This window comes from Pinus tabuliformis, chromosome 7 (genome assembly GCF_031772625.1).
Source record: "Pinus tabuliformis cultivar Carrire ecotype Pingquan chromosome 7, CPIR1, whole genome shotgun sequence".
Taxonomy (NCBI): Eukaryota; Viridiplantae; Streptophyta; class Pinopsida; order Pinales; family Pinaceae; genus Pinus; species Pinus tabuliformis.
Genome location: NC_142293.1, coordinates 1,666,917,145 through 1,666,929,519, shown reverse-complemented (window position 1 = coordinate 1,666,929,519; position 12,375 = coordinate 1,666,917,145). Strand labels below are relative to the sequence as shown.

At 36.8% G+C, this 12,375-nt stretch overlaps 1 protein-coding gene across 1 annotated transcript; it reads left to right on the top strand.

Annotated features, from left to right (window-relative positions):
- The first annotated feature begins 2,368 nt into the window (after positions 1 to 2,368).
- LOC149254850 (uncharacterized) lies at positions 2,369 to 3,963 on the top strand. The gene is made up of 2 exons (XM_089460238.1): positions 2,369 to 2,850; positions 3,024 to 3,963. The coding sequence occupies exons 1-2, from the start codon at positions 2,476 to 2,478 to the stop codon at positions 3,399 to 3,401; spliced, it is 753 nt and encodes a 250-aa protein (XP_089316364.1). The 5' UTR covers positions 2,369 to 2,475; the 3' UTR covers positions 3,402 to 3,963.
- Positions 3,964 to 12,375: the final 8,412 nt, after the last annotated feature.

Here is a 12,375-nt window from a genome sequence, read left to right as displayed (position 1 = left end):
AACGTAGAAATAAGAGGAAACTTTTGCTAATAAAAATAAAAGAGGAAACTTTTTAACTTAGAAAAAGTTAATTTATTCAACTTTTTGAGTGAATAATTAATTTTCATGAGGATAAATTAATATTCTCTAAAAAAAGGGGTACGAAGGTAAAGTGGGTATTCTAAGTTAGAAAATGAGTACACCCAAGGCATATGACACCTCCTAGTACCACTTTTTTTTATTTACCAGCCTAGATCCATCTTAAATTCGGATCTACCAAGCATCGGGAGGCATCAAATCTCTTTGATCTAAGGTGATTTAATTTATCTTTTAAAGAAGCTATATTCCACATGAATACCATGGGTCAATACCATGAGTAATTTTTTTTTTATTATTATTTTATTTGTATAGGGTTATTTTTATTTTGTTCTTTTTACTTTTTTTTCGAACGAGTTAAAATGTTTACATTACATTACATTAATATTTTTATTTAATTTAACTTTCATATATTTTATTTTTATATTTATTTTTATTTACAAGACATTACATGACATTATGTTACAACATCTTTACCAAACTGGGCTAGAGAGCGCCTCTCGGCACTATTACATAATTTTACAAGGGAAATTCCTGTTTGCAGGATTTGTTTTTTATTAGAAAAAAAAAAAGAGTCGTAAAAAAATCTAATGCAATTCCATAAGACACTGGAATTTGGTTAATGAGTAGCATGATAATATACATTGACTTTAGACTTAGACAACACCACGAAGGCCTAGCCATTAGGACGTACTCCAACTTTGGAGTTATGAGTGAAAAAATTAGGAAATTATTAATCGCTAAAAAGCAAAACACTAGTTAACCGAGTAAAAAAACTCTCTAGAGTAACTTCCCTAATAACCAAGTCCTAGAGAGCTAAGTCTTTTACATAAGTTCATCATGCTAACATTTTTTTATTATAATTCTCCCATAGGGGCACAAAAGTTGCATAGAGAAGAATCCAGGAGAAAGGCCAAAATTGTCCTGCAAGGTTTCTGAATTTGAAATTGTTCAACCTTGGTGGCTCACTGCAAGTCCTGCCTTGCACATCTGGGGAGGTAACACATAGCAATAGTAAAAATCTAAGATTGAGGATTTAAAATTTACTGAATTTGTTTTCTCTCTCACAAGAAGCGTGTATTGGAGAAATCTCAATTGAAAATGAACAGGATAAATAGAAACTAAGTTTCAACCATAAACTAATCTCACATCAGCTTAACGTAAGTTGCTATTGACGAATTTAAATTTGAACTTTTGTAATCTGTCAATTATAGGCTTATGTAACTTTTTACATTTAAGTTTCATATTACATTATGTGTAGACAAACATGATGTTCATTGCTCACTGAAAGGAGTCAGGACAGATTTGTCAACTGGCCCAGGTATTTTATAGTTCACATATTAATCAATTTATTTCTAGAGATCATAACAGGTTAACCGTTAAAGAGCAAACTATTGCATGTAATATTCATGACAGCGCAGTGCTATAAATATCAGCGTTTCAAACATCCCGATTTTATCTCGAAATCATGTTTTTTTGGCTTAGTCGATGTTTGCCGATTTTTACCGATATTTGATGGTATCTTGATTTTGCCAATGTTTGCCAATTTTTACCGATATTTTTCATATTTTTATGATTTTTTGGTTTTCTGGACCCTTGTTGATTTTATCCCGATGCCGATGTTTGCAACATTGATAAATATTTATAGGTAAGTGTTGAGCATGCCCTGCACTTGCAGTTGAGATAAAAGTTTGGTTAAATTAGCATATATATTATTTTAATTCTGCCTATTATCTTATGAATGCTTAACATTTTGCTTGATTATTTTGTGACTGCTGATTATTATCATCCTCATGCTGACAAGAATGCTTCTACTCTTATTGTTGGGACAAATGGGATAAAATAGTGCCCTTATGTATGTTTCAATAGTTTGTAACTTGTCAGGGATAATTAGGTTGTTTTGTAGATGGCATTTGATAACAATATATCAAACGCAGTTGTTCTGGAGAATGTTGCCATTGCCACGTGCAATTTTGTATATCAGTTTTTATGGTTTTAGTTATCACTTTCAAATATATTCTGTCTTGACTACTTTTTGCTAAAAATTGAAACGTTTTCCTTTTATTTTTCATCGTATATGTCTAAGAAACATGAACATGCAACTATACAAAAGGGATCTTGGTATCAAATATTTTTACTCTTGAAAACTGAAACCATTCAAATTTAAAGTCCATTATCTCTTGCTTCCTCGATTGTTTCTTCTGGAAATTTGTATATACTGATTCCTGAACAAGGGTTGGATGGCATTAACGTATGAAAAAGTTAGTTTTATCTTTCTTATAAATAATTTTGAAACCATGTAGAATTTGAGATATAGCTGTTGTTTTCCAGGTCAATCATGTCTATAGAAAACTGGGTTATGCTCTTCCTCCTTTCACATTTATCCACTGTAAGGAGTTCATGGGTCATCAGCAGGGAGGCAACATTTGTAAAAGAGTAGGATATGACAATCCAGTTTCTAGAATGCTGGAAACTTTACAGTTACACAACATGCAATGTGTTTGGGTTGATCACTGCTTTGAGGCCTTTGGTCTTGTTTTATCATCTATGAGTGGATGGTCTGTTGTTTACTCTGGGGATACAAGACCATGCGAAAAGCTTATAAAAGCAAGAATGGGATGCACATTGCTCATCCATGAAGCCACTTTTGAGGATAAATATGAAAGTCATGCAAGGGAAAAACGTCATAGTACTATTTCAGAGGCAATAGAAGTGGGTCAGAAAATGGGCGCTCAGCATGTTATTCTCACACATTTCAGTAATTGGTCTCCAAAGGTAGTTGTTGCATATGTGATTAGTAGGACAGCCTGATTGATCATTTGTTGTTTCTATGGTTTGTTTACCCTCTGAAGAGGAGGATAAAAATTTTGCATGCTAATTATATAGATCTTTTGGCAGCTTTATTTTTTGACATTTGTCATTATATATCATGTTCATTTCTCCTGCAGGTAATGGGAATTGATATTTCAAAAAAAGGAAGTGTGTCGTTGGCCTATGATGGCATGGTAGCTTGTAGCTCTCATTTTCTTGCATTTCCTGGATTAACACAGTGCCTGGCTGGTTTATTTGCTGAAGATAATAGAAACATAGCACACCAGGGTTCAAACACAAACTTAAACCAATCAAAACAATCTTTGGGAACTTCTAGCAGAGGACCAGGTAAATCACTGGAAGTAGTTTGGGATCCATCAGAAAATGAAAGGTGGACCAATGAAACTTTAGGTCATGCTAGCAATGCTATTCCTTCCATGAAAGCACTATATTCAGAACAGTGCTGTCATCCAAAGCATATTCGTTGGAATAATTCAGATTCTGAGGACGATTGAGATGAAATTGGCAAAGGCTATTCTTTCCATGAAAGCACAATATTCAAAACAGGGATGCCTTCCGAAGCATATTAGATGGAATGATCAGAAACTGAAGATGATGTTTAAATTATACTAGCAAGGGCATTCCTTCCGTGAGATCACCATATGCAGAGCCTAATGTGCCTTTTAAAGCATATTAGATGAATCATTTAGATTCCGAAGACAATTGATGCTGTATCTGTTCTTGAAGTGTGAATGGATGTGACAACTATCTCTGAGACCAAGTTTGGCTATTTCATAGGCAAAGACATCCTATCTCTTGGTTTCCGAGAATTGGAGCTGAGGTAGTGACAATGAGAAGCGGTAGTGCACTGGGGTCGTGAGATGCATAAGCTACAAAAGATCATTGTTTACTTTAGTTTATTGTGGTTAATTGAGACAACTATTAATGTGCCAGGTCAGTGAGAAATCTTTGGGTCCATAGCTCTGTCGATATTGAGTGGTGTACGCAGTGTCCTGCAATGAAGTGCATGTCCAATTGTATGAGAATAATACTAAATACAAGTATGATTCATGGTAAGCATGTCTCAACTTTGAAATCCAGGATCAATTTCTCTGAATTTGAATTTCAGGTTAGCAAGCCTTTGCTCAGTTTGGCATGAGCTTATCTAATATAAAGTATGCCTTGCATAGAGGAGGCGGCTTTCTATTGTGGTTCAATGGTTTAAAATAGATGGTCAAGCAGTGTTTCAATATAGTTGGAAAAAGTGGGTTGGTATACCTTCTGTTCAATAGGTTCGTGTCATTCTGGCTGTTAGTTCCATTCTCATATAATGATAATGGAGGAAAAAATTGCGGGATCCAACATTAAATTTTAATATGTGAAAATTTGAATTGTATGACCAATATGACAGTGTCAGTGTCATTCAACGAACATCTAACCATCACTCACTGATGTAAAGTTAGTGTTAGATGGTAAATTCACTTGAACTGGTATATTAAATGATTATAAATGCTGTAGCAAAAGTTGAATTACTTGAGAGAGAGTTGTGCATGGGCAGCCTTGCTCTCGCTAGCCCCTTTGGTGTGTAGTAGCAGCTTAATAGAATGTCACCTATTTTCTCCATTATTGTTTGTGTTTATTACTTTTGCCCAGTTACAATACGATTTCCCCAGAGACTGCTGGACTCTGTCTCAGTAGGAATAATGTAACAGTTCCGGTAATGGCTCTTTACTACCCATTTCCCACCTTGATCAAGAACATGATTTAGGTTCTAAGTGACATGATATCTTAAATAATCCAATACTGTTATATTGCAATTTGCATCTCGGCATCTCTGTTATATTGGTATTAAAATGTTCGGCACGATATTGGCTTGTTCCCAAGTCTGATTTGGGATCACTTGCATCACTACCGAATCATGAAAATAAATTTGAGCACAAAAATGCTATGAGGTTGCCCCAGGTGGGATTTTTTTATTTGTATATCGTTTGGAATGCTCGTCATTATTTTGGGACAGTCATCAGCATCACGACAAAATCAGGAAAATAATTTCGAACACGAAAATGTCTGGAGTTTTTTTTCGTTTCTTTTATATCATTTGACATGTTCGTCATTTTTTTCTGCTTCAACAATGTGTTTTATAATACAACGCTAACTGGGAGTTTTTAACTGGTTTTGTTGAAGGAGTAGTTCATAAATTGGGATGTGGAAGAGGGAAGATATTTACTCTCGGTCACCATACAAAAGATAAGGTAAATTCTATTAATGCCAAACAAATTACCACAAAAATAGGTTAATACTAATAGGACTAATATAGTACATTCAGTGCAAGTACAATGTAGAGGTGTGAAGACAAACCCTAGATCATACTCAAAGCACAAGGAAATAAGGAATGAAGTGTAGCTAAATGCTAAAGGTATAGCTAAAAGACGATATAAAAATATGGTGCAAATACAAGGAAGATGCTAAACATCGGCGAGACTAAGCACTGTATAGAAGAGAGGTGAGAGGATGTCAACCCTTGTTGGAGCTGGCTGTTAAGGATGAGTGAGAGGTTGGTGACATGGGCTCCACACTAAAGTCATCAATAATAGTGAAAGGCCGATGCATTGGCAGATGATATCCTCCAAGGAATTTCTTACGCTAAGAGGTCTTGGTTGTATGACCATGAGGTAAGTACAAAATCAAGGAAACCTAGTGCTTTTAACGGTCAATGCGATAGATGTTAACCTAGTTGCTCAAATGAACCTAGGGAGTAGTGCATTAGATGGGGGGAGCTCAACACTCAGACTTCCTTCTGCTGTACTGGTTTTGAAGTAAAGAGAAATGTTTGTCAAAATTTCATTTTAGCTACATTGCATGTTAGTCAATTTAAAAATTTTGAAAAGCAAAATAACTTTTAAGAAGAGGGTACATTAATGTTATTGGGTACTTTGAAATCATAAATTTGACAGGATGAGTACAATATAAAAGGAGGGCCATAACCTTTACAAAATATTATATTATGTAATTAATGTAAATCCTCGAATATGAATATTTACATAATTTATTTAATTTTTTTTTTTTTTTTTTTAATATCGCGAATCGAGTACATCTAGTAATCAAGTACACTAGATGTAGGATGCATGCGCACTATAATCAGAATATCACACAACAAAATGATACATTCATTATGGATATAGTACCTACATATGAACATCATTTTGCCATATAAACAGAAAAATATAACTTCATTAGAAAAACATCACTGATAATATTTTGGACATGAATATTTATAATCTTTAATAGGATTCCAACTCACCAAACATGAATTATTTTTATTTATTTGGTTAAGGAAAAATATAACTTCATTAGAAAAGGCATCATCGATAATATTTTGGACATGAATATGTATCATTTTTATAGGATTCCAACTCACCAAACATGAATTATTTTTATTTATTTGGTTAAGGAAAAAGTTATATTTATTCTAAAATCAAGTACATACTAGATGTAGGGTGCATTCTCCCTATGATTGGAATTTCAAAACACAAAAAGATAGATTCCTATGATTGGAATTTCAAAACACAAAAAGATTGATTCCTACGATTGGAATTTCAAACACAAAAAGATAGATTCTTTCAGGATATACTACATACATATACAATCATTTTGTCATGCAAATGTTACAAATATAATTTCATTAGAAAAACATCACTGATAATATTTTGGACATGAATATTTATCATTTTTTATAGGATTCCAACTCACAAAACATGAATTATTTTTATTTATTTGGTTAAGGAAAAAGCTATATTTATTCTAAAATCAAGTACATACTAGATGTAGAGTGCATTCTCCCTATGATTGGAATTTCAAACACAAAAAGATAGATTCCTACGATTGGAATTTCAAAACAAAAAGATAGATTCCTACGATTGGAATTTCAAACACAAAAAGATAGATTCTTTCGGGATATACTACATACATATACTATCATTTTGTCATGCAAATGTTACAAATATAATTTCATTAGAAAATCATCACAAAGAATACTAGAATGTAGTGGATTAACATGTGTTGAGCTATATAGAAAAAATCTCATTTGATATTAGTGGTTTTTTTTTGTTAAATTTTTTGTAAGATGCACAGTAAAAACCAATCTTTTGATTTGATAATTACTACCTAATGATTTTCAAACATGTCACTAATATCATTGAGCAATTATACACAAAATATCAACACTAAATGCAATGAAAACATTAAGATCATAAAGAGAAAATCATGCACAATAAAAACAACAGATTTACCCTAGGAAACCCAAATTTGGGAGAAAACTCACCTACTTTTCTTTTAGGAGAAATTGTTCTTCAACAAGGTTTACAATTACAAAATTGTCTAGAAATCTGAGTCAAAATCTACGTCCAAATACTAGTCAAACCTGGTCAAAATTCTAGCTAGTCAACACAGGTCGAACTAGCCAAAAAAGATAAGTCAACGCTGGTCAATAGTCATAATTTCAGCCCTTAGTCAAGCTTAGACCTACAATCAAAGGCTTGCGGTCAAGTTGTCCTATGGTCAAAGGTTTGAGATCATATTCGTACTACGGTCAATGATCAAACTCGGTTAAATCAAGTTTGGTCAAACTTTAGTCAACTCGACCTTCTTTTTGCTCACATGTACGGCGAATTTGAAGAGATGCAATGATCCGAATTGGTCAAATGAAGATGTCACATTGTGTATATATACTTGTCAAAATGGATAAATTTTGATCAAGAGACACACCCTTTCATGGTGGGGTCGACTTGACCATTTTGACTCTTGAGCCTACATGATGCCCATAAAATAAAATTTTAATTTTAATTTCCATAATTCTTCTAAGTCGACTTCGAGGGCCTCTTGGCATATGGGAATACCTCTTGATGCTACACAAAAAATCAACACTCCCTCTTAGTGTGGGAGGTATACTCCTTGGCTGTAACAGATTCCCCTTGATTGAAATTTCTCCTTCATAAGAAAATTTCATGAGCTTGTAATGTTGATGCATGTCTATAGATAAGTCCATCCTAGAGTGGGCAATGTAACTCCTCACATGCACGTCAATAGATCACTCCATCCTAAAATAGGCAATGTGAGTGTCCAAGGCCTTTTACCTTTGGCTAAAGTCTTTTATGGCTCCCTAGGTAAATGTATCAATCTCCTCTTGGTCAAAGTCCTTTATGACCTAACCAAGTCCTTCTAGCTTTTAAGGAGAGAATTTGTGCATGAACCATTTGCCCTTAGCCAATTGGCCCAACCAAAGTCCTGTATGGCTTCTCAGTGGAATTACATCAATATCCTATGGTCAAAGTCCTTAAGAACAAACCACGTCCTTCTGGCTTCTAAGTAGATCTATCCAATCCTATAATTGCCTTGGTCCATTCACCTCTAGTCAAAGTCCTTTATGACCCAACCAAGACCTTCTAGCCTCTCTGGTAAATGTATCCATCTCCCTTAGTCAAATCCATATGACCTAGCCAATGGTTTGCCCAATCTTGCAAAGACATAATCACTCCTCTCTCAACGAGGGAAATACATTCCATCATGTCAAGCTTATCTCTAAAGTATACAAACTTCACTCTAGATAGACCCTTGGTGAGAATGTTTATAATCTGCTCATCAATGGATATGCATTGGAGCTCCATTGCTCCTCTTTGCATCATGTCTCAGAAAGAGTCCTGCAAGAAGCTTTCAAAGTCATATTATTTCGCGACTTGTGACACAAGCTGCAATAGACTTTGTCTTTGGTGTACAGAGTGCGACAAATGTCTTCTTCTTGTTAAACTAAGATATTATAGTTGATCCTACGCTGAAGTAGCACCCCCAAAGTGCATTTTTTGGCAGCACTCTCAACCCAATTTGAATTAGTATATCCCTGCAACCTCACTTCACCACCTAAGACACATCTCAAACCATATCCAACTACACCATGTAGGAACCTCAACACATGCTTTACTGCAACATGCCTAGACTCAACCATAAACTAACTCAGCGCGCTTACTGCAAAGTAAATATCAAGCTTGGTGTTAACCAAGTACATCAAGGTTTTGATCAACTGCCTATACCTTGTGGGATCCACTAAATCTGAATTTGAAGTGAAATCACTCAGCTTATTTAGAATGGTCACCATAAATGTAGCAATGGACTTGCAGTCTGTCATATCGAATCTCTTCAAAATCTAGACAATGTACTTCCCTTGAGGAAAATCTTATATGATCTTTGCTACACCTCTTGTCCCAAGAAAATAATGTATCTAGCCAAGGTCCTTCATTTCAAACTTTGAGGCCAACTACCTCTGATGCTAAAATAGATCCTCCTATAGTATTCGTGGTTGCTCCATAAGCAAGTCCTTTTTTCCATTGTTTCTCCCTCTGCCACGTATGTAAGTCCTTCTACCACTGCCTGACATGGTCTCTTCAAAGAAAGGCATATTGCTCCTAGAGACCTGTCTCTAAGCTTGTTGACAATCTCAACCCATGACATCCTCTTATAGGGCTGCTCCGCCCATTCTACTTGACTATCTGCACCCTTAGTATTGGAAGCTTTTCCAATCATCTGACATGGTCCTAGATGTCTATACAATTTCTCCCTCTCGAACGCCATTACTTTTGCTAAGTTTATGCTCGAGCCCTTTGGTCATACAAGAACCTATCCATCGGAGACTAAAGAAATGTATCTTTGAATTCCCTCTAACCCCGATAACCTCACATGAAAATGCAAGGAGCTAGATTTTTTTTATACAAATTACCCAAAGGTAATTATCCAAATCACTATTCTATATTCCTCATTAACCATTAGATAAACTGTTCATTAGTACATAAAGTAACTTTAGTAGAGGAATAATAAGTTGCATAACCATTAACAACCACTCTTGTAGTATATTAACATAAATTGTATGATGTAACCTTGCATCCATTTCATGATTACTTTAACCACATTAATTAATCACATACTTGACATTATCAATATCACATTATGCAAGGAATCAACATCACCAAACTAACATAATAAGCAATTACATCATTGAACACCGAACACCGATATACCCTAGAAACCCCGTTGATCCGGATTTAAACAGGAACGCAACAAATTACAAAGATAACCATAAATACAGAGATGAAGTGGAAATAATACTTCATTTTATTACTGTAGAACACTGAAATATGCTTACAAACAAAAATGGAAATAAATGAGCTAAGGCGATGGTAGCTTATCTCTGAGAAGAGATGTCGCAACTACATGCCTTTGAATTGTGTTACAATGAGGCTCGAAGGCCTATTTATTGTTGAGAAACAATGGAAAACCCTTAACATCCCAAAACCTAACCCTAGAAGATGAAACGCCAAAATTGTGGGCCCCGTTTGGGTAACTTGGTACATCAATTTCCCGGGGTCGCAACTTTGGCATACGATCTCTGTTTGATGCGTACAATAGCTCGTTAGAAAGATCTATCCGAGAAGTATAACTTTGGGAAGAGCAACATCAATTTATGGACCCATGTTGCTCTTAGATTTCCCAAAAAACGTCGTTTAAGGCCTCAAAACGGCTCCGGAAGTTCAGGACCCGAAAAACTGTTAAAAATATAAATTGTGCTACAATTACGGAAATTGTAAAACTGAAAGAGACAATCGTGGGGGTCAAAATGGGATAGGTGGGTGGCCACCAACATCCACCTGGATCATTCCTCCCCCCTTAGGAAGCAATGGTCCCCATTGCATTGAGTTCCTCCATCTGTTGAACTTGTTCTGCAATCTCTGATGTGTCCAGTAATGGTGGGAAGCATGGTCGATGACAGTCCACATTGAATACTTGGTGCGAGCGAAGGAATGGAGGAATGTTGTGCTCCAAAGAATTGTTCCCCACAGCCTTGGTACTGCTGTAAGGACCATGTCAGAGTGGTCTGAGCTTCTGATGGGCTCTTGTAAGGCGTTCTTTTTGCCGATGTAACCAAAGTTTGTCGCCCACCTGAAACTTATGTGGTACCCCTGTGGGTGAGGAGAAGTTGTTCCTGTGTTCTGTCATGACCGTATCCATTTGCTGCCACTGCTGCGTGGAGGAACCCTTCGCGGGGGTCATGGATGTGGCGAAGATCTTCCCCTTACTTTGGGAGCGAACCAAACAAAAAATAAATTTCCTAGTCTGTGAGATGAGCTTGCTGCCTTTCTTGGCAGTGAACAAAGAGGTGGCAATAGGTGGGGCTACCTCCGGTATCCTGTATAATGAATTATTCAAAGAAATAATGACAACATGAGGCCTTGACTCATACACAGCATGTCGCCTCCACAAGTATGGCTAGCCTAATAGTACATCACAAACATCCAGAGGTGTAACATCACACAATACCTCATCTGTGAAGGGCTTGATGCTGTAGGGAAGGCGGCACTGCTGGCGAACTTTGAGATCTTGTCCTTCATGAAGCCACCCGATACTATACGGCTGCGGATGTGGTGTAGTCGGTAGGCCTAACCGCTTCACGACCTCTGCTGAAATGAGGTTCTTTTGGCTGCCACTATCAACAATGAATTGCAGCGGCGAACCCTTCACCCACATCTGTGAGTGGAAAAGACGCTCCCCCTCTGGGTCTTCAAGCTCATTCTTCTGGATCTTGGCGATGGAAATAGTGACGTTGGGCTCCGCATCAATGATCTGCTTTCCTTTGCCATTCTCCTTGTGGGGTTCTAACTCAGGGTTGGAACATGCATTTGATTCTGAAGCCTTCAACTCGGCCACTAGCGACTGCTTGGTCCGACACTCACTTGTGTTATGAGTGGGACTCTTGTGGAACTCACACCACTTTCCTGTGTCCTTCTTCGACTTCATGGTGTTGTTCTTTTCTTGTGGCTTCGACGGGTTGTCTTAGGTCACCCTGCCTTGGCTTTGTCCTTTGGTCTTCGGATTTGCAGATCCAAAGTCTCACTTCTTCTGTTTGAACTTTTGCTCGATTTTGATAGCGTATCGGTATGCCGCGCTGAGCAATGAGATGTTCAGGAACTCCATCTCTTCCTGGATGTATCTGTGTAGGCAGCCGCGGTATTTGAGTACCAAATGCTGCTTAAAGTCCTTAATACCCAACTGTGTGCGAAGGGTATGAAAAATGTTTGTGAACTTCGACACATCTTGGTCCCTTCCCTGCCGCAGTGTGGTCCATTTTATGTATTTTTCCTCGTAGCTTTTGACAGGGTAGTATTGCTCCTTGATGGCATCCCGAAATTAATCCCAAGTGGGTGCGGCTAAAAATAGTGAGCATGTGCTTTCATCCTTCTACTCGCAGTAGCTTTCCAATAGTCCTTGACGTGGGGGGCTGCTTTGAGAAGAGCGAAAACAATTTTTTCCCGACTCGAAAATTCATGAATAGAAAAATACCATCCCTCAGATTTAACCATTTATTTACGACATCTGCATCTATTTGACCCTCGAAGATGGGGATTTCAAAATTAACTTGTACCTTAAAGGGTGTAGCGTTTCCAGAGT

Excerpts from the sequence above, each read along its gene's own strand:
- LOC149254850 (XM_089460238.1), top strand. The coding sequence starts at position 2,476 with ATGGGTCATCAGCAGGGAGGCAACATTTGTAAAAGAGTAGGATATGAC. Across the intron at positions 2,851-3,023 it reads TCAGTAATTGGTCTCCAAAG|GTAATGGGAATTGATATTTC; the intron begins GTAGTTGTTGCA and ends TTTCTCCTGCAG.